At 41.3% G+C, this 24,363-nt stretch overlaps 1 protein-coding gene across 1 annotated transcript in view; it reads right to left on the reverse strand.

Moving 5' to 3' along the window:
- LRRK1 (leucine rich repeat kinase 1) overlaps window positions 1-24,363 on the reverse strand; it is a 2,417,153-nt gene that overhangs the window by 1,178,447 nt on the left and 1,214,343 nt on the right. The window contains 1 exon segment of the mRNA XM_044078686.1: window positions 6,736-6,962. Coding sequence (XP_043934621.1) covers window positions 6,736-6,962 — 227 coding nt within the window.

Consider the following 24,363-nt stretch of genomic DNA (forward strand, 5'->3'; position numbering starts at 1 on the left):
ATACCCATTCAATCTCAGTTGCTACATTAATTCCTTCTCTTCTAATTTTAATGTCCATGGGCCACCTCGTTCTTCAGTAGTCACTTGATCTATAACTTTAAACTTAAATGAGTGACTGGGGTAAATTGACACATGTTTTGCTAATGCATTGTGCAAAGTCCTTCTATTAATACAGTAAATATGTTTGTAAATGCATTCCTTTAATTTACTTTCAGTTTTACCTACATAAAAACAATTGCATAATTGACAGGAAGTGAGGTAAACTATATCTTTTGAATTACAATTACATCTATCCCAGATCTTGTAGTTACCTGATAGTAAAGGTACTGCCTGTACTCGCATATTTACAGTAAGAACACGCCTACATTCTGCCAGAAATTCTAAGTCTAAAGAAATCATCCTGGCTGCCCTCACTAACTGGCCCTTCACAACCGATTTCTTCTGAGGTAGAGGGTGAGCACTTGAAAAATATAAGAAAGAGTTACAATAGGTTTATTTTGTTCCTACACAGAAGGTGGTTACAGCTAGAACTCTTATGGATGTCAAACTTTTTTTACGTAAATTAAACCTGAATTTGCTTACAGGTAAGAACTTTCTGGAAGAATGTAGGGACTTAAAAATGATGTTTATAAAAAGAGGGTACCCCAAAAGAATGGAAAACAACTTAATTAAGGAAGTTCAAAATAAGAGAACAAGCAAGCATTTTGTCCCTATACTTAATAGTGGAATTATTACATCATCAAATTAAATGACAGAAGTAGATAGGTTAAATACAACATATAGCCTGAGTTTTATCTCTACATTTAGTAATGATTCTTTCATGATAAAAAAATATATTAATTAAAAAATGGAATTTATTAATGAATGACTCATTTATTAGGACTAGGATCCCTGATTGCCCAAATTGTGTGTAAAGACGGGGTAGTAATATTAAACAAATTTTGGAAAGATCATGTGTTCCTAGTGTTAACACGCCAGGTACCTTTAAATGTGAGGCATGTTCTTACTGTAAATATGTGAGTACAGGCAGTACCTACACTATAAGATGTAGTAACTACCAGATCCGGGATGAATGACCCATAAGAGGGTATTTTAAAACTTGTTTGTTTTAAGAAATGCATTGTCTGATGAAGTCCTGTTGAAAGTTTTTGAACGAAAGTGCTTACAATAAAAATCTTGGAGTGTTAATTAGTTTCCACGGTGCCTTCTTGTTGTGCTTCCTCAAATACAACAACCCCCCCCCCTGCAGCTAAAACTGAACTGAAAGCTCATCTGAAGTCTAGGGGCACTACATGGTCTACATTGAAACAAAACCCATCACCAAAAAATCATACTGCCTTTACCTCTCTACACCACCTAGCTAAGCAATTGATAAGCAAGGACAAAGTCAATTATTTCAAAAACAAACAACTCTGCTAGGCAAACCCAAACATATCTGACAGGAAGTAAATCTTTTCACAGGTTGAAAGTCCACAGATCCAACCTCTACCCCTATTGCCATTGAGACCTATCAAGGCCACCTCCAAACCTCTTGCCTTTCTCAAGGAATTCAGCCACTAACCTAGTACCACAATCTCTAACTCAAACCCCAAATCACCCAGCTCCCTTCCTTTTATCCCCACTTCTATTTTAAGACAATTACACATGAGGATCTTGACCTTACTAGAAAGCATACTCCTGGATGTGCACCCCATGATGCAGATGACCTGCTCCTTTGATTTATATCACTCTGCAAAGACTTCCTTACCATACCTCTTTCTCCATATTTATAACCACTGCTTAACTCAAAATACAATGCTAGACATATGTAAAATTGCTCTTGTTAAACCCCTTCACAAACATCCTCAGCCAGAAAATGCCTCCCAATTCTGCTTTATTTACATCCTTCCTACACTTGGGAAAATATTTAATCTGCAACCAGCTGTCCACTTACATCCAATAGTCCCACCTCCTCACTCTTATACAGCATGGATTCTGGACTGTCTGGAGCTCAATGACAGCACTATGGTCACTTTCAAATGAGAACCTTCTCAACATGGATAAAAGAAGCCTTTCAGAATCCCCCCACCCCACTGACCTTACCAAAGCTGTTGATTTTGTTGACCACATCCTGCTCCTTTACTCTCTCCAAGAAATGGGGTTTAGCCCCAACACCGTCTAAGGGATTATCTAAGTTATGTGATTATTCTGTGAATTTGTTCAGTTTTAGTTTTTTGTAAATGTCTTCATCCAGGCAGTGCCCACAAATGGCCTATTGTGATCAGTGTATTACCCCAGCAAAACAAAACACAAAAAACTAACTAAACAAATAAATAGTCCTGTCTGTGGGCTTTGCTATTGTCAGAGGAATGCAAAGCCGAATCCTCATCAACATGCTGTCTCACTTTTTGTTGGGTAAACTTTTATTTCATTTTCACCTGTTCTGCTTCCAATAATGTCTTTGCTCCATCAGGAAAAAACATATTCTGAAGATGGCTGGATACAGCAATTTGAATCTTGCACCTTCCTCTCAACATCCTCTGACTACAGAGATAGACTCACTTCTCTTCTACCCGGTGTACAGTGAATAATCATTTTCCACAAACTCTCTGATGTCCCCACTTGATAGTACTTTACCCTTCTGCCACAGCTTTGTCAACAGCAGCTCCTTCTGCTAATATGACTGCATCTTTACTACTGTAAATCTTGGCTTCTTAGTCACAGTCAGATTTGGAGCATACACAATGTGCCCCATCAGTTAAAAAATCCTGCTGTGCAATACTCATCAAGTTGCTTATTTGTAGTTTCATAAAATTAATGCAATCTGTTCATTCTAGTTTTACTGGTAATAGCAAGAAACTCCTAGGTTTTCTCTGTATGCTCTGTCTTCAAGCTCTACAGTTCTTGAGTGGCCATTTATTCAGCCAGTCTTTTCTTCATTTCATCCTCTGATTTCTGCAGTTTTATTAGCTCATATGAATTGCTACTTAAAGCTTCTTCTATTCATTCAACACTTTTGTCATCTGATTTCTGCAGTTTTATTAGCTCATATGAATTGCTACTTAAAGCTTCTTCTATTCATTTAACACTTTTGTCATCGGCATGCATTCCTCCAGTCACTCACTTCTTTTAAATACCTCTGAATGGATCTGATTTATTTATTTTTCCTCTAATTTACTGGAAGCCATTTTCTGCCCTGAAGCTGAAAACTGAACCGCTTTTTGCTGAATGGTTGTAAGGCTTTTCCTTGCAAGACTTTTTCCTTCTCCTTTTCTAGCTAATTTTCTCTTACTTTTTCCACATTTCATTTTTCCTTATACCCAGGCAGTGCAGTGACTAACCATTAACTGAATTTTACCCAAATGAATGGCTTTTCTTGGCTGCTTTATAAGTTCTTTTTTTTCCAGATTGGGAGAGGTCTAGTTGTTCTGTTGATCAGTGTGCAGTTATCCTGGAAGTTTCATTCATTCATCTCTCAAGATCAGAGCAGAGGTGTCTGGAGGGTTGGGAAGCCTACTGTCAAGCCACCAGCCATCATGTAATGATGACTTGACAATCATTAATGGAGCAATATCCTGTGGGGAGAGACAGAACACTGGTACCAGTGAGACAACTGCAGGAATTAAAAAAAGAAAAGAACTGGCAGAAGGCACAATCAGTTTCTCCAAAACATTTAAGTAAAATGGTAAGAATCTCTGGAAAAGGGGAAGGCCACACAATTTCCCCTGATAGAAATGACAATTTGTGTAAAACTGGTTCCATGTGGAGGTCTGCAAACTATGGTGTAATTATTAAAAACACTGTGGCCTGATTTATTCCTCAAACTGTAAGTCTCCCGTCTGCTTCCAAAAGGATTAATACATAAGGAATTAATAAGGCTGACACTCCACCAGGGTGAAACTTTCAGACCTATGTGGGAGTGACAGCATGTCTAAGGCCAAATGATCCCTATCCTCAGATTCCTCAGCTGCATTTCTTCCTGTGGTATATTTTTCTTTTCACCCTCACTAACATAAGGCGCTCTGGATTGGGGGTGGTAAAAGATGTCTCTCAGCTCAACACAAACAGACCTTTCTGTTCCAGAAATTCCCAAGTTTCGGGAAGTAATGAAGCAAAGTCTTTTTGTTAAAAGTAGTCACAAGGGCAACCCACTGATCCTTCCCCAAGCAAAATAGATACCACAGGCACACTTAAAGGTGAAATTTTCCAGGGACATCAAGCATCTCTAAAACACCCAAATACAATGAAACAGCAAAAAAAAAAAAAAACAACAATCAGCAATAACTCTTACATAACCAGTGATATGCTTTATGTACTGATTTTAGTGTCTCTCATACAGATGCTTCATTCATTTCCTGATTAATAATCTGTACCTGTTAAGAAGGAGGAATCCCTGTGCAGTGAAAGAAAAAAGAAAAGAAATCCAAAACTTGGGTAATGATCACTTTTTTCAAGTAACCTGGAAGGAACAGACAGACTTTTTGCAAACATTTGACCAAGCTCTTCTTGTGGCAAAAAAAGAACTGCAGCTGGAAAAGACTGATCTCCAATCCAATTTACAGTGAGGCATGACATGCACATCTTCAATATGGGAAAGAAGCCACCAATGTTCTGGGAATGTCTGTGTCGAGCTGCTGTACATATCTGTCAGGAAAGGTTGATGTCCATCTGCCACCAATTCTCATGTATATTGAATTATATTACAGCAGTGATGTTTGCAACGGACACCATATGGGTCACTATCTAAAGTGTATTGGTTATGGAATTCCACATAACATTATGAAGGTTTCTTATAATCACTTTTACATAGGCAGATACACAGACAAATATACAGAGACAGACAGACACACACACACACACACACACACACACACACACACACACACACACACACAAGCATCACTACACCTGAACACACCTTGCTTTTCGTTTGTCACAAAATGTGATCATTCAAAACAGTGGCATAGTTCTCAAAAGTACACCATTCCTATTTAGAAAATGGAGTAGCTTTCAATCTCTGTTCCCATGATAGTCAGGCATAAAGTCTGTAACATAATACTTACTAGTCAATAACCATATGTTAATTCTGCATCTGTAGCAGTCTCAGTAGCTTAACAGGTAGCGCATTCACCTTTGGTGCTGGAAGATCAGAAGGCTGTGGGCTCTACACCCGTACCAGATAAAAAATTTCAGTTATTGACACTGCAATGCAGCATAACATGGATATGCTGCACTTCTAAGTGCATCGACCTTTGGTTGTGAGATTAAACGGAGACCCCATCTGCCTGAGCTGGTGGTAGCTCAGGTGAATGTAAAATGACCCAATGACACTTGCTAAAAAGAGTAGGGAAAGTTCCCTGGTTCTCTGGCCAAATTTTCACTAGTCAGTATGAATACCACTTCAGGTATACCCTGAAAAGTTGGCATTCACATACTGGAATTAATCCGGTCAATGAAGTATAAATAAATCTACAATGTCAAATTTCCAAGGTTTAGATTTTTAGTTTCTTATTGTGTGAACAATCACATGCAAACCATGTTTAATTAAATACATTGGCAAATATCTGAGCCATTTATTTTTCCCTGACAACCTACTGTGCAACACTATGATCAAAGTTTAAAGGATTTGTCTGTCTTCTCTCAATTTGCTTATCCAGTACATTCTCGAAGCCAGTCACAGCTCCTTTTGCAGATATCCATGCTTAACACTGAGGTCTAAACTGCTCTAAGAACTCAGTGAGGACTCTTCTGGCTTGCATTCCACTGATATGACTTCTGTTTTGAGAATCATAATATTGTATTCATTTTTATTTGTTTAGTTGCACTTTTCTCCATCCCTGTGATTGTAACCATGATACCAACAACTGATTGTGTTCATTTTAGTAGGTGAGATATGATCATTTGGTGGGTGTCACCCAGGCAGCCTGAGGGAGACTTTCCATTTTCTCCTACCTACACACCTACTGTCTGAAATATACACTCACCAAAGTGACAATCAACAATCTCCTCCACATATGTGCATCTTACTTCCACACCTGTTTATGAAGACTTGCATGCAAATATGGCTTCCCAGGCTCATATGCTGCACACCAAGCATTACATTTTTAATGGGTTTTAGCAATGCAGCAGTCTGCCACCTACAACCCTCTTTAAGTTTAGATCAGTATAGGACACTCACTCCCATTCTCCTTCACCAGTTATTACATCACTAGTTAATCCCAAGTCTTCTAGGTCATACTTGGGACATTATTACTCTATACCATGTAGAAAGAACGCAGGGAGTGTCACTCCATGGCCACTATAATTACATCTGATGGCATGTACTTTTGGGGGGATTAGTAGGTCAGCTAATGCAAATGCTTAAGAGCCCAGTTGAACCACTATCTTCCTGTTTTGCCTAATGGACCAGGAAAATAAGACTGATTCACTGCATATGTCATATCTACCCTTCTAATCAATTCAGAAAGATGTCATGCAGTAAGAAAAACTTTCATCCCAAATGGAAATAACTACCAGAATAATGTTCAGCTCCACAAACACAGCTAACTATAGCAGCATGCGAATCTCACATTCCCAAACATATGCCGCAAGTTGACAGTTTTTCTGTAGAGGTAGGATATTAATTGCTAATTAAAACACTACAAAAGATAAAATGTGAACATTTCAGGAGCCATTTTCAAGTTTTTCATGTGTTCATTAAACAAACCACAAGACTACTGCAGTATGCAGTCTTTATTGTATGCAATTGTCATTTACCTTGTACAGAGAATCTCTTCAGATGATTGTGTACTTGGTAGTTCTGTGAAACGGTTTGAAGACAGGTCAATTTTTATGAGATGTGTCAATCCCCATGGTATAATAGATGGAAGAGATGTCAGGCAGTTCTTGGACAGATCCAGCTCCGTTATTCGAACTGCTATATCTATAAACCAGTCTAGCTCCAACCAGGGTAAACGAAGACCTGACCACCTCAGACAGAGGGCCTAAAATAAAAACAGTTACAATAATTAATCCAGCTTATCAAACAGAATTCGTAATCTTGTAGTCTTTACACGTCCACTGTGTTAACAATACTGCCTAATCATATGCGTGTGTGTGTGTGTGTGTGTGTGTGTGTGTGTGTGTGTGTGTGTGTGTGTGTGTGTGTGTGTGTGTGTATATATATATATATATACATATATATATATATATATATATATATATATATATATATATATATATATATGTATATATATATATATATATATATATATATATATATATATAGAAAATTAATTACATCTGAGCGTTTAGTATGATTGGTCATAGTTCTTTTATAGGAGAGGCACACACTTAACTTACTCAATAAGGTATACAAAAGGCAACAGTAATAATACATGGACACATACATACAAATAAGCAACAACAATTTACCATTTTAACTGTTATTCTAAGCTCTTAGTTTTTGGTTTAAGCACTTGGGCTTTAGGCCCACCCCTTAGCTCTCCCTGGCCTTTCTCCCTCAGATTCTGATAAATATGGAAGGACAATTTCCTACAGTTTCTCCTGCCAGTCTGGTTGATATGGGCATCCTGAGACAGTGTAGCAACTATTTTATGTACATGGACAACCATCTACTACTATCTCCTAGGAACACAATTTGTGAGAGCTGCAATTACATTAGAAACCTAAAGTCCAAGTTCGCTCCCCCTCAAGCCAGTACATCTGGCACTGAAAAGATTGTCAACACAATCACTACACCTCAGGCACCACCTACACCTACACAATACACACCTAAACAAGCGGAGGTCCCCCACCTAAACATACCCAAACAAAGGAGACCTCTGAGGCAAAATCTGTCACATCATATACGCACTCATGTCTCTCAACAACAGGTACTATTATGCCTCTGTCATAGTCCATGTTGGTGTGAATGACTTGAGTTGTACCTCTCTGGACTATATGAACAGAGACATGATTGAGCTTGCTGATTACGTGTCCCAGGCAGATGTGTCCCTAGCCTTAAGCAGCATTCTGCCGTCACCCAGAATGATGCCTCAATACAAAAAAAAATGATTGACTTTAACAATTGGCTTAGTTTCTGGTGTCATTCCAGTGGGATCCAGTGCCTGACAACCTGGGAAGATATGATGGACAGACCACAATGCTTTGCCAGAGATGGCCTGCATCTGTCTCACTTGGGCTTCAGGTTTCTGGCATAGGCTCCTGCATCCCCTATAGTGCCTTTTTTAGGAAAAGAGATGAGGTTAAAACTACCAACATAAACATTTCAACAAAACACAAATTAAAGGTCATGCTGCTAAAAACTAAGAGTCTAAACATGAAATTACACTCATTGCAAGCATTCCTAACCCTGGAAAATGATAACATCTGTGCAGTCACCGAAACCTGGTTCAAAGCTGTGGGAGCACCCCAGCCTTACCCGGTTACTCATCCTATCATACATTCAGACCCCAGATTGTGGGCAATAAAGGCAAAGGACGTGGAATTTCAATATAAATTAAAGACATACACACCTCCAGGCTAGTCAAACAGTACGACACACAGGAGACACTCCAGTTGCAGTTAACCATTGACAAGACCCCTATTCAAATCATTATTAGCTTCTGGCCCCCAATTCTGACTCAAGATGCCCAATCCACTTATTTGGACCTGTTTGAATCTATCAAGATTCAACCCTTTATCTTGATCCTGGGTGACTTTAACTTCCCAAACATAGATTGGAAGAACTACTCATGCCAGAACACAAATGCCCAGAGATTCTTTGATGTTGTCAATGCAAATGCCTTGGAACAGATACCCAAACAAGAGGTCATAATATCTTGGACTTGGTATTAACCAGCATGAGTAACCACTGCAGCATCCCTATATTATCATCCTTCCTGATAAGACCCGGCCACAAAGCAGTCACTTTCAAACTCACCATCTCCCCCAACCCCCCTCTAGCTAGGATCAGACATAAAAATTTCTCCAAAGCTGATTACAACCCCCTGAGGGATGGTTTAAACAGCTTCACAGCCCCCTCCCCCTCTTCTGGAACTGGCACCAATATCCAAAACTACACCAAAGCACTATACAAGCATTTATATAGATTCACGGAATCAGGAATACCTGACAAGACTAAATCATCTTCCGCAAGGAAGTGCAAACCTGCCTGGCGGACATCTGCAACAAATAAACTCTATAGCAAAAGGAAAAAATTGCTGTCCAAGACCAAGAAGGAGCTAGTGCCTAATTGGCAGCAATGTCTCCTTAGCCTGAACAAGCAAATAAGAGCACTAGTGAAATCCTCCAAAGCAAACTTCAAGTCCAGATTGGCCACATCTACTACAGACTATCATAAGACCGTCTTCACATTTGTCCACAACCTCAAAGGAAGCACCTAGATCTGTTCAGAACTAGTGGTCAAGGATACCAAATATATAAAATATTGCAAACTTGCTGGCTGACATATTCAGCGAAAACTTTACCCTACTGTCCCCCATTATTAAATCAGGACATCCCCAGCACCTGACCCCTTCCCCTTATATCTAGGGAACATGTCATCACCACTCTCTCAAAGGCAAAAAAATACAGCCTCCATGGGACCTGATAACATCCCAGGCTGCATCCTACATGAACTCAGGCAGGAACTTGCAGCACCATTAGGCGCCCTATTCAACCAAAGTTTGAGTACTGGCTTCATCCCAGCAGAGTGGAGGACAACCACTGTCATCCCTTTACACAAAGGTGGAGCATCCACCAATCTGGGAAATTATAAACCCATCAGCCTAACTAGCGTGATCTGCAAGGCCATGGAACGGTTTATCATGGACCTCATTAACAAGGACATTGGCAACCTCCAAACATTTGATGCCACACAGTTTGGCTTCATCAAGGAGAGGTTACGTCTGCTAAATCTGGTTGACTTCTATGAGACAGTCTCCAAAGCCATGGATGAGGGAAAGATGGTACACACTGCCTACCTTGACCTGGCCAAAGCCTGTGACACTATTTCCTACTCAGGCATAATAGATAAACTCTCTCAACTAGGCATCAATCCACATGTTACCAGATGGGTAGCAAATTGGCTCACTGATAGAACCCACGTAGTCAAAATAGGGGAAGCCACCTCAAGCAGTAGACCCATAACAAGCGGCGTACCCCAGGGTTTGGTCTTGGGGCCTTTGTTATTTGGGATATACTTTTGTGTGGTGCAGGCCAAAACTAGTGGGCTATAGCTGACCAAGTTTGCAGATGACTGCAAGCTGGGTGCTGTCATCAATTCCCCTAGTATTGCCCAGCAGGGCAAGGCTCTTTACTCACCCCTCACCAAGCAAGTGACTAAGCAGCTGACCCTACTATTCAGACATGACCAAAGGGCAATTTCAGGTGTACTCTCCAGTCCAGCTGGTGAATCTGGGTATCCTGAGGCAATGTTACAACTGCCTCATGTACACAGACAACCCTCTCCTCCTACCACAAAACACTAACATATGCGAGATATGCAATTATACAGCCAAACTGGAGGCTAAGCTGTCTCCACCCAAGACTGGAACAGACAGTCAAGAGGAGAAGGTTAACACTTGCACCACATATCCAGCCACACAAAGACCTACTAAACCACCACTGGCAAAAAATACACATAAATACACAAAATCATACTCGGAGGCTCTAAATAAAAACCTGCAAAAGCATCAGAGACCTCCAAGGCAGACATCCAAACAACCTGCACCTCCCGTCACAAACCAGACAACACATAAAACACAAAATCAGTGTGCTGCACAATCACAGCCCTTAAGGCGAAATAACATACCTAACACACTAGTAATAGGTGACTCTATAGTCAGGCACACTGATGTCCCACTCACTAGGCTGGACAAGCAGAAGGTTACTGTTAGCTGCCTGTCAGGAGCCAGAATCTGCCACATAACACAAGCACTCAGGTCACTCCAGAATAAAGTACAAATATGACTCTGTCATTGTTCATGTTGGTGTGAATGACCTGAGACGTACCTCCCTGGACTACATGAAAAGAGACATGGAAGAGCTCTCTGATCATGTAGCCCAGGCTGGTATAACCCTGACCCTGAGTAGCATCCTGTCCTCACCAAGAATGATACCTCAATATAAAGAAAAATGATCAATTTCAACAACTGGCTAAGCTTCTGGTGTCATTCAAAGGGGATCCAGTGTCTGTCAGCCTGGGACAACATGCTCGATAAGCCGTGTTGCTTCGCAAGAGGTGGCTTGTGCCTGTCACCCCTAGGCTTTTGAATACTGGCCAAGGCTCTTGCTGCCCCCATAGTGCCTATATTAGGCAAGGCTCAAAAGTCAAACTTACCTCCGTAAACAGCATAATTAACAAAAAAACTGAGGGCTATGCTAATCAACGCCAGGAGTTTAAATCTCAAAATGCACGCGCTCGAAACACTCCTCAGTATGGAGAACGCCGACATCTGTGCAGTAACTGATACCTGGTACAAGGCTCCAGAGAGCATCCCAGCACTACCGGGCTACAACTCGTACCACACGTTTCAGCCACAGAACACGGACCGAAACACAAAAGGAGGGGGTGTATCCATATTCATCAAGGATACCTACACCTCCAGGTTAGTGGTGCAGCATGATACCTCAGAGATTATCCATGTACAACTAACAATGGACAAAATCTGCAATGCAAACTGTGGCCTGCTACAATCACCCTCCATGACCCAGGACCACCACCCCACCTTTCTGGAGACACTGTAAGACATGAAGGTCCTACCGAACACCCTAATATTGGGCGATTTCAATTACCCTACCATTAACTGGGAAAACTACTCGAGTACAAACTCCCAGGCCCAGCGCTTCCTGGAATTCATCAACTTAAATGCCCTGGAATTACAGCTAAACTCACTAAACTAGGTATAAATCCCTATGCACAAGATGGGTTCCCAACTGGTTCACTCACAGAACCCACACTGTAAAAGTTGCAGACTCCAAATCTGACCTCAAAGCAGTGACAAATGCAGTACCACAGGGTTCCATCCTGCGACCTCTCCTGTTTGGTATCTATTTCTCTGAAGTACAGGCTAACACAGAAGGCCTCTGGCTAATGAAGTTTGCAGATAACTGCAAACTAGGAGCCATAGTCAAGTCCCCAAATGATGTGGACATCCTACAGAAGGGCCTCGCTGAGACAGATGCCTAGTGTCAGAGCCATGGCCTCAAGCTCAATGCCAAAAAGTGCAGTGTCATCCCCTTTGGTAAAAACTCTGCACTCATGAACTACCACATAGGCAGCAATCTACTTAACACCAAATGTGTGATAAAAGACCCAGGTGGACAGTAGTCTCTCCTTTGATAGTCACATCGCCACAGTAGTCAGGAAGTCCTTCTACGTGGCACACCTCATCATAAAAGGGTTCTCATCCAGGAAAAAAAGAGGTCATTGTTCCCCTCTACACAACACTGGCCTCAAACAAATGCCCTACACTGACTGCCTCAAAAAACTCCAGCTTTACTCCATAGCATATCGCCTACTCCAAGGTGATCTCTGCCTAACATATAAAGCTATGTCAAAGCCAGAGCTGTTGGACATGCTACACCTAAAGAAATCCCAATCCCTCTGAGTTACACGCTCTAGGGACTTAAACCTTGTCACCACAATAAACAAGACATGCTGGAGGGATAGATTCCTATCCCAGAGTCTTCCCATACTCTGGAACAGGCTACCCATCTATGTCAAGCAAAGTTCTTCATTAGCACTCTTCAAGAAAAATCTTGATGAGTGGATGGGAAACAGGAAATACACCCCGAGGATCACTTCTGTGTCTCTGCTCGACAGTGGCACAGGAAAATAACTTTCTTTGGTGGCATAAGCCAGGGAACCTTGTTGGCTAGGCTTATGTAGGCCCTTGGACGATAGTCTAGTACTTAGCTATGAACCTATGAACCTATGGATCAGCTGATAAACTCCCCTACCAGAGGTGAAAACATACTGGACATGGTCATCACAAACATGGGTGACAGGTGTTCCACACTGGAAGACAACCCGTCACCGGTTAGATCAGACCATAAACTAATTACTCTGGATGCTCAGACCCCACACCACCCCCAACTAAGGAAACCACAGTAAAAAAACTTTTCTAAAGCAAACTTCACCTTACTTAAGACAGAGGCGGTAAGTTTCACAGCCTCCACGCTAAAGGATAACACTGCCCAAGATGCAGAAACCTTTACAAATGCACTCTATGAGCACCTACAAGGATGCATGGATCGTGCCATCCCTAGCAACACCAAGACTCACTCCTCTAAGAGAAGGAAACCAGTCTGGTGGACCCCTGCCATAAACAGGGTATAAAATAGAAGGAGGAAACTAGTTCAGAAAAAAAGCAAATCCTAAGAAGAAAAGACATCCCTGATCAGTATCAGTAAGAAACTAAGGTCCCTCATAAAATCATCCAAGGCTAACTTCGAAAGAAAAATAACCAAGGATTCAAAAGATAACCACAAAGCCTTCTTTAGCTATGTTAAGAATCTAAATGGCAACTCGCAGATATGCACTGAACTAGTGCAAAATAGCACAAAATATACTGAACCTACTGATATTGCCAACATCCTGGTAGATAGATTCAGTGCAAACTTCACCCATCTCTCACCCCCAAAAGGGCCCACAATAATACCAGAAAAGTGTAGTGCCCTAGAAATCACAGATGCACAGGTGAAAATAGCCCTTTCAAAAGCCAAAAACACAGCGTCAGTGGGGCCAGTTGGTGTCCCAGGCTGCGTATTGCACAAACTACAGAACAAACTAACCCCCACCTAAACACGCTGTTCAGCCTTAGCCTCTCCACAGGCTACGTGCCCAACGAATGGTGCATAGCAACAGTTATTCCACTCCAGAAAGGAGGGGCCACAACTGACCTTGGTAACTATTGCCCCATAAGCCTGACTAGCCTGGTCTGCAGGGCTATGGAGATCATCATCATGAAACTCATTAATAAAGACATTAGGAACCTCCAAACACTTGATCCGACCCAGTTTGGCTTTTTAAGGGCAGATCATGCCTACTAAACCTGGTTGACTTCTTTGAGACAGTCACCAAGGCCATAGACGAGGGAAAGGTTGTTCACACAGCCTACCTTAACCTCGCCAAGGCTTTTGACACCATTCTCCACTCAGGTATTACAGAAAATCTCACCAGCCTGAACATAAACCCCTGCGTCACGAGATGGGTTGCCAACTGGCTTACAGACAGAACTCAAATAGTAAGAATAGCGGGTACCAGGTCCGACTCTAAACCAGTCACAAGTGGTGTCCCACAAGGCTCGGTCCTGGGACCACTACTGTTCAGCATATACTTGTCAGAAGTACAGGCAAACACAGGAGGACTACGGCTAACCAAGTTCGCCGATGACTGCAAACTGGGAGCCATAACTGACTCTCTGGCTGACACGGACATCCTTCTAAAGGGCCTTACTGAGACGGACACCTGGTGTCAAAGTCATGGCCTCAAGATAAATGCCAAAAAATGCATAGTCATCCCATTTGGAAAAAACAAAACACCCACAAATTACCACATAGGTGGCAGCCCCCTTAATACAGAAGAAGTAATAAGAGATCTGGGGATCCAGGCAGATAGCAATCGTTCCTTTGACAATCATATTGCCAAAGCAGTTAGGAAATCCTTCTATGTGGCCCATCTAATTACTAAAGGGTTCGCATCTAGAAATAAAGAGGTTATTTTTCCCCTCTACTCATCACTCATCAGACCCATCATAGAGTACAATGCCCCATTTGGGATGTACCTCACAAGACACGTCCAACAGCTGGATAGACCACAAAAGTACCTCACCAAGAGTATTACTGGCCTCAAATATATGTCCTATGTAGCCCAACTGAAAAAACTCCGGCTGTACTCAGTGGCATATCGCTTACTCAGAGGTGATCTCTGCCTGACTTACAAAGCCATGTCCAACTCAGAATTGATGGACATGCTCCACCTAAAGAAATCCAAGTCACTGCAAGCCATGCGCTCTAGTGAGCTAAACCTCACCACAATAAATAGAACATGCTGGAGGGATAGATTCCTGTCACAGAGACTCCCCATGCTTTGGAACAAAATTCCAAATTACATTAGGCAGAGCCCCTCACTAACACTCTTCAAGAGAAACCTTCACGAGTGGATGGGTAACAGAAAATACAGCCCTGGGATCCACTTCATTGGCTCTGCTTGACAGAGGATCAGTTAATTAATCAATGGGGCGGCAAAAGCCGACACACTCTGGCTAGGCTTATAAATGCCCTCAGGCAGATAACCTAGTACCTACCTATGAACTTATGTGGACATCCTCCAAGAGGGTCTCACGCAGACAAATGACTGGTGCCAGAAACATGGCCTCAAGCTGAATACTAAAAAATGCATCATCATCCCCTTTGGGGAGAATGACGTCCCCACAAATTGTCACATTAATAATCTCCTAAGCACACGATCAGTCGTGAGGGATTTGAGCACCCTGGTTGACAGCAACCTGACTTTTGACCACCATGTTCCTTCCGTTGTACGGAAAGCCTTCTACATGGCCCATCTCATAAGTAAGGGTATGTAATCCAGGGAGAAGGAGGTCATAACATCCCTGTATTCTTCCCTTATAAGGCCCATTATTGAGTACAATGACCCTTTCAGTATGTACCTCGCAAAGCACATGCAGCAGCTAGAGAGACCACAGAGGTTCCTCACCAGGAGAATCCAGGGCCTACCATACACAGATAGGCTAAAAGCCCTATCCCCTCTACTCAGTTTCATACAGACTCCTCACACGTGACATCTGTCTGGCATACAAGATGATCTCAGACCCCACCCTGATGGAACTGCCACATGTCCACAAGTCAAGCTCCACTCGAGTAACCCACAAGGCCGACCTCAACCTGGTCTGTGATATCAATAGGACTTGTTGGCGGGACAGATTTGTGTCCCAGAGACTCCCCCTTTTGTGGAATAGACTCCCTCTCCACGTAAAGCAGAGTATTTCATTAAACTTTTTTTAAGTGCAACCTGGATAATTGGATGGGGAACAGAAAATACACCCCTGGGATGGATTCCACCTGTGTCCCTGCTGAACACTGGCATACGGTGCTGACTTGTTGGAACATGGGCTAAATTCTTGGCTAGGCTTATAAGAGCCTCAGGGGGAATAGCCTAATAACTTCCTATGATGAACTTTTACTTTTCATTAAAAATAATTCTAAATGTATTATATTTTAATTCACTGAGTGTGAAGAAAACCAGGAGGAAGAAGGTCTCTAGGCAACTTATAATACTGCTTCATTCTTAAACTAAAGCATGACTGGTAAAGTTACGGAGAAAGAAACAGAGGAATAACATGGAAAATTCTGATACTCAAACTGTATGACTTCTTTAAAGAAATAAGACAGGCAAGATAGCAACTTAATACTTATTGCAGCCTGTGCTTCTAGCGTAGAGTGATACACCCCTAACCAGAGGTGGATGAGGGTTACGCTGGTAGCACAGAGTGAAACAGCTCTAACCAGAGCTGGATGTGGGGTTTGAAAGCTTAGGCAGATACCCAGAGGCATAAGCACATGGTAAGATTTTCCTGGTGGCTCCCAGGGAAACTGCCACAAGGTGCTTCATGTCACAGAGAAAAACATCTGCTATAGCTATCAGCCCCTGGTGGAAGTGAAAGATGGTGCACTGCAGACTCCCAATGTACAATCTACCCAGAAGCTGTAGCTGGGCTAGCACAGAGAATTAATGCCTAATAAGAAAAGAAAGAATAGAACCACTCCTGATTACTACTTTGATGATGGTCCCTCTTGGTACAGCCTCATCCTAATTATGGGAATGAATTGGCCAATTGGCTGGAAAGGCTTTGATGATCAGCAGGCTGTGGCAGCAAAAACCTGGAAAAACCTTTATGCATATAGGAACTGAATTATGTGAACACCGAATACTAGCTTTATTTCACTTAAAGTTAGGTGGTGCCTACCCACCCCACAATTACAAGCAGAATTAATGAAATACCCACCTCCAGCCACCTAATATATCTACCTTTCTACCTGTCTAAACAAAGTAGATAAAATAATGTCGGACAAGGGCAACTGAAAAAAAATGTCCATCACAGAGCAACACTCAACTCTTCTCACATAATTGCATGCACTTAAAGGACCACTACGGGAAATAAACTTTCCTCATAATGCACTGTGATGGGACAGATAATGAAATTATAATGCCATCGCCATGGCTGGACTGACAGAACCCTGCTGCATTCACTTAGAATGGAAGTACTGAGAAGTAGTGCTAACTCTGACAGCCCTCACTAAAAATATAATTTACTGTTCTGCAGCGACTCACAAATGTGTTTCCTACCGATGTGCTACACATTCTGTGAAAAAAGCCTCCCAAGTATCAACTAATTGCTGAGATAACAAGACTTTTTACAGAGTGTACTGTTAGGGAATTTATTTCACAAGTTACTCCTCCCATACTCCATCCCTCAGCAAACCAGAGTATCACATTCCCAGCCCTGCAAGTTTTCAGCTAATTAGTCTGCTATGCATGACGGGGACTGTGGTGGTGGTGCTGCGGTAGCGTTGTCGCCTCACAGTTAGACGTTGCCCGTTCGATTCTCAGTTAGAGCGTCTTCTGTGTGGCGACATGCATGAACGGGCGTTCCTTCGTTGAAGGTTGTGTGTTAGGCCCGGCAAGCCAGCACGTAAAACTCTACTGCCAATCATTAGCGGACCGGAGTTCCGCTGTGGCGACCCCTAACTGGGAAAAGCCAAAAGACACAAACAAACGAAGTCTGCTATGCATGACAATACACATCAAAAGTATTAGTATTATGTCTGCCTGGTGTGCTAGTAAAAGTGTTCCCTCATGTCTCTCCTATCTTCTGTCATATGAATAGCATTTTCACAGTAAGAAATGTTTCAAGGCTTTCTATCAGTCCTTAATAAACAGGAATTTTTTTGATGTCCTATAACATACACATTACGATTCATACTTTTTGCTCACAGACATAGATATGGCTGAGATGTAACACACAATATCATCAATGGATGGTCTTGTTTCACAGTTTTGTGCACAATGCAGTCGTAAGACTTCTAATTCTCTAACAGGCCTGTGATATCACCTTCTACTTTTTATTAGTGTTGCTTTACTGTACACATTTTCATAGGATGTTAGTCATTAAACTCCTCCCTAAGCACAACACAAAGATACCACTCTCCCTAAGGGTGTATACACTTTTCCTGGTCGAGTTAATGTCAACAGTGCTTTACAAAATACACTTCTAGAACCACCAGTTATCTTCACTGCTATCCAAATTTCTGACATCTCCTTGAGAAGCAATAAGCAAGTGATTATTTCAGCCAGTATGTTTTATACCGCACAGTCAATGTGAAGCAATTTTCAGTTGATAACGCAACAGTTTCAGTGTAGCCTGTTGTAATTCGATGAGCAGTTTTGGTTTTGTTATGACTTATTTCACGGTTCTCATTATCTAGCACTTAAAGTTGTGCTCAGCTTGGTAAGTTATGTCTTGTACATCGTTCACCACATATTCTGCAGAAAACTATAATAAGCAGCAAATCAGATAGACGTACACGCACTAATCAACTCGTACTCAGAGCCTCAACTAGGCCATTGTGAAACACTGAACACCTATTAAAAAATAAAATAAAAAGCATGTAAATAAATACATTCTGCAATGGCTAAAATGAGCCAACACAAGTGTTACTGTTTAGGTTCTGATGCTACACAGCTGCAGCAGTCACATGCTGCTGACATCAGATGTCAAACACATAGGCATCAGATTTGTGCTTCTGTAGCTTCAAAAGTAAGGACAATGGGGAGACAGCAAAACACATTCAAGTACAAAGGACTTTAAACAGATGTGCTACAACATCAAAATGCAGGCCAGACTTCAAGTCCCGAAAAATACTTTATGACACAGCAGTGGATAAAGGCAATGATTAAAACAGTTTTTCTAAAGCTGATGATTGCTCATTAAGTATGCAGCTAAGGTACCATTCAGATGTCTTAATACCTGCATCTGCATAAGTTGTGAGGCCTGATGAATAACAATGACCCTGACTTTGAGTACAGGAATGATGTAGAACAGTAGGAGATATGCTGAGCAGATGAATTAATTCTGCAGACATTGTGACTCCTCAAGTGAATAAATGGGATTGCCTACTGACAAAATACAAAGTACAGGGAAGTGTGACAAAGTCATGGGATCCCAAGTCAGCGACAATGATCTATAACATATTTACTGGTATCACAACAGCAGATTTAGATAAGTTTATTTATTTTACTTGTCTTTGTTGACTGGGAAAGTCTGAATGGCCAAAGCCCACTTTCAGTGGAGACCCAGAGAGGAAAGATCCAGGAGATAGATGTAAGACATATAAAACAGAGCAAATTATTTACAAAGGTAAACTACTCAGTTCTTATGACATCTAGATAAAAACAAGTAATTGTTGTGTTGTGACACCATTCAAAAGTAAGATAGCTATTTCTTCTTTAGTGACACAACACATGATATTAAATTAAAAGTATAAAACATTTAGTATGTAAACCTCATGTCTAACATATATGACAAGCAGTATTTTTATTATTATTTTTTTTAACATTTGTTTACCAGGAAAGTGCGAGTGGGTGGATGCCCATTTTCAGCACAGGTCTGGCGAGAAAAACTCCAGAGACAATTAACATATTACATAGGCTTATTACAGAGCAACAATGTTTTCAGATACAAGAAAGTATATACAACCATGGACAGCACATCATTTTTACATATATTACATGAAACATACTTGCACATTAATAAGACATTATATATTACTAAGGAGACTATATACATGAGACAAGTGGTCTTTACAATTATATGATTCAGATCAGTATGACTATGCATGATAGTTAAATAATTTTATTTATTATAATGCACTTAGTATATAAATCATGTTTTTCAATTTAATTCTATGTATATATGTATGAAGTAAACAACTTTTTCTATATTACCTTTACTATTTGTATTATGCTCACCATTAGTTTTGTACTTTTTTTTAATAACAGCTGCATCAAGCTTGTACTGCTACAACAGTATTGGACTTTTTTTTAATAACAGTTGCGCCAAGCTTGAACTGTCACAACTTTTATACTATTTGTGTTGGAGCTTTTCTCCCCGGGCCTCTACTGAAAATGGACATGTATCCAGTTAGACTAGCCCGGTCAACAAATGTAAAATAAAAATAAAAATAACTAGTATATGTATCTTATAGTACAGGGTTGAGGGAGGAGAGGAATTACAGGAGAGGGAAAGGTAGGTGATAGAAACTTATGTGTTTATTAGTAAAGTGTGGGGTGTGGATAAGAAAGAAGCAAAAGGGAGAAAGATAAATTAGGGGACTGTTTAATGATAATAGTAGTGTAAAATGAAGTAAAAGAGACAATAAATTATCAGTTGTATAAAATATAATAGCAAGATGGAGGGTAATGCTATTACAGCTACAGATTAAGGAGCTATTTGATGAACCTGGTGTAGAACATGAGCACAACCATGTATTTTTTAGATAGTTTTTAAGAAAGTGTGTGAAGGATTTGAGGGGCATGCCTGTTGTTATAGATCTGGGCATAGTGTTCCATATTTTAGCTATGGCGTGAGAATACAAAGAATATCCTGCTGATTTAGTTGGTTTATGAACAGGGATTTGAACTTGTTTACTTGATCATGGAGGCCATTTAGAGGAGTATTTCTGTAGTATAGAATTTAAGGCTGGGTACTGAATAATTTTGTGTAGTGATCAGCTGAATATATATTACATAGCTGAGCAGATCTAGCCAGTTAACTGTTTTCAGTGCAATGCAGTGCTGGGTACAGCAGTGAGAATTTGAGGCAAATCTGGCTATTTTATTGTAACATTGTTCAAGTTTTTGAGTAAGTGAGATTTGAAAATTTGTGAAGAAGGAGGGGCACCATAAAGAAGAGAAGGCAGAAGATAACCATTTGCAAAGGTTTATCTGGATGTTGAGTTGAGGAAGATTCCAGCTCTGTAGAGTAAGCCTAGTTTTTTGTGTGATTTTTCATGGCATTTTGTATGTGTAAATCAAATTTAAGGTTGTTGTCTATGGTCATGCCTAGTTTTCTTTGAGTTAATCAGGAGCTGGGAGCTTTGTAACCATTTTCAGTGGCAGTGAGGGATTCTTGTTTCATAGTATAGTATTAGGCTATCTGCCCTGGGGCATTTGTAAGCCTAGCCATAGTGATGTGGCTTTTGCCACCCCATGAAATGGTACAAAAAATGTACAGAATAAATTTAGAAAACTGTGCCTCTGTCTAGTAGTGACACAATGAAGGTCCCCTTATATAATAGAATTAGTTTACTGTGCCCCTGTCTAGCAGTGACACAGATGTGACCCCTGGGGTAAACTTACGATCTCCCATCCACTAATCAAGATTTCTCTTGAAGAGAGTCAGTGAGGTGCTCTGCCTAATACGAACTGGGATCTTGTTCCAAAGCATGGGAAGCCTCTGGGTTATGAATCTATCCCTCCAGCATGTCCTATTCATACTTGTGCCGAGGTTTAAGTCTTTAGCTCTCGTGGTCCTGATGGATTTGGATTTTTTGAGGTGGAGCATGTCCATCAGATCCTAATTGGACATGGCCTTGTACGTCAGGCAGAGATCACCTCTGAGCAGGCGGTAGGCTACTGAATACAGCTGAAGGTTCTTTAATCTGGCAGAATAAGACATATGTTGGAGACCCTTGATCCTCTTGGTGAGGTACTTTTGTGGTCTCTCCAGCTGTTGCAAATGCCGGGTGAGGTACATACCAAATGGGGCATTGTACTCAATCATGGGTCTGATGAGGGAGGAGTATAGGGGTACAATGACATCCTTGGATCTGGATGTGAATCCCTTCATGATGAGGTGTGCAAGGTAGAATGTTTTTCTAACCACTTTGGCAACGTGGGTGTCAAATGAGAGGTCGCTGTCGACTTGGGTCCCTAGGTCTCTGATTACTTTTTCCGTACTCAGTGGGTTGCTGTCTATGTGATAGTTTGTGGGTACTTTGTTTTTCCCAAAGGGGATGACTATACATTTTTTGGCATTTAGTTTAAGGCCGTGACTCCGGCACCAGCTGTCTGTTTCTGTGAGGCCTTTTTGTAGGATGTATGTGTCCGCTGGTGTATCGACTATGGTGCCTAGTTTGCAGTCATCTGCGAACTTTGTCAGTCACAGCCCTCCCATGTTTGCTTTAACATATGAGAAATAAATGCCGAACAAGAGGGGTCCCAGGACCGATCCTTGTGGGACACCACTTGTGACTGGCTTTGAGTCTGACATTGCTCCAGCGATTTTAACTTTATGGGTTCTGTCCTTTAGCCAGTTTGCAACCCATCTAGTGACATAAGGGTTTACGTTTAAGCTGTTGAGCTTATCTATGATGCCTGAGTGGGGTATTGTGTCGAAGGCCTTAGCCAAGTCCAGGTAGGCTGTATGGACTGCTTTGCCCTCATCAATGGCTCTAGTGACTGTTTCGAAAAAGTCAACCAGGTTCAAGAGGCAGGATCTGCCCTTTACAAAGCCGAACTGGGTGGGGTCAAGTGTCTGTAGGTCCCCTATGTCTCTGTTTATGAGTTCCATAATGATTCTTTCCATAGCTTTGCAGACCAGGCTGGTTAAGCTTATTTGGTGGTAGTTTCCAGGGTCTGTAGAGGCACCCCCTTTGTGGAGTGGGACCACTGTTGCTGTACGTCAGTGTTCAGGTACATATCCCGAAGTAAGGCTAAGGTTAAATAGCATTTTTATGTGTGGGTTTAGCTCCTCTTGGAGTTCACGTAACACGCAACTCGGGATACCGTCAGGTCCCATTGATGCTGTGTTTTTAGCGTTGTTTAGGGCGGTTCTCACTTGGACATCTGAGATGACAGGGAGATTCCATTCAGCTGGGATAAGTATTTCTTCTTTTGGGGGTGAGGGAGGGGAGAAATTTGCACTGAACCTGTCAGCCAGAATGTTGGCAATATCTGTGGGTTCAGTGTATTTTTTGTTGTTGTGAACCAACTCTGAGCATATCTGAGGGTTTCCGCCCAGGTTTCTAACATAGCTGAAGAAGGCTTTGTGGTTATCTTTAGTGTCCTTAGCGATTTTTCTCTCAAAGTTGGCCTTGGATGTTTTTATGAGAGAACATAGTTTGCTGCTAATGTTGATCACAGATGTCTTCCCTTCATGGGATTTTGCTCTGACGTGCAGTAGCTTCCTTCTTTTGTTATACAATTTGTTAATGGCTGAGGTCCACCAGACAGGACGCTTGCCTTTGGTGGAGAGGGACTTGGATTTATTTGGGATTGCATGATCCATGCATTCTTGGAGATGTCCATAGAAAGCATTTGTGAAGGATTCGGCATTGTGGGATGTGGTATCCACTGGCACAGTGGGCTTAAAGGATACCATCTCAGTCTTAAGAAGAGTGAAGTCTGCTTTTGAGAAGTTTTTCACTGTGGTCTTTTGTGCTGGGGGTGGAGGTGGGATATGTATATCCAGGGTGATTAGTTTGTGGTCAGATCAACCCTCTCATTGTGTAGTTTGGTTGAGGTGTGTATGGTGTTGGAAGTACATAAAGTCCTGAGTCATCAGTGTAAAGAGACTTTGTAAGGGTAATAAACAGGAGAAGACTATGGATTGATCCTTATGGGATGCCAGTGTTGACAAGGATAAATGGTAGCACTGATTGCCATTTTACTGATTGGTCTCTATCAGTGAGATAACTCTTGAACCAGTTTAGGGTGTTTGGTGTTAGACGTAAGGCTGACATTTGCTCTATTAGTTTAGTATGGCTGACCATATCAAAGATTTTGATAGGTCAAGGAATATGGCAGAGACAAGTTGACCGCTATCTCTGGCTTTGTTCACTGTCTCTGTGAAAGCTATAAAAGCTGTGTTTGAGCTATGAGAGGGTTGAAAACCAAGCTGGGTTTGAGTTAGAATTTTGTCTTGGTTGAAGTATTGTAGGAGTTGTCTGTGGATAACTTTTTCTAAGATTTTAGGAAGGGGGTAAGATAGATATCGGTCTAAAATAACCAATGTCTGTAGAAGTACCGACTTTATGCAATGGAATGATACGTGATTTTTTCCAGATTTTGGGGACATAGTTTTCCTGTATGATTCTATTTGAGTATGGATATGGGTTAACATATGCTACTTGCTGTTAGTTTAAGGAATTCACTAGGCAGAGCAGGTTTTTACTTTGCGTAAGAGGTTTTTGCATTGGCTGTAGATACTGGTTGAAGTGTAAATGAAGAGGTAATAGTTGCTTGTTGTTTGTGATCTGCAGTACTATGACTAAATTGTTTTGCAAAAGCTGCTATGCTGTCTACAAAGTAGGTATTAA

Source organism: Protopterus annectens, chromosome 7.part1, assembly GCF_019279795.1.
Source record: "Protopterus annectens isolate FY-2018-M chromosome 7.part1, PAN1.0, whole genome shotgun sequence".
Taxonomy (NCBI): Eukaryota; Metazoa; Chordata; order Ceratodontiformes; family Protopteridae; genus Protopterus; species Protopterus annectens.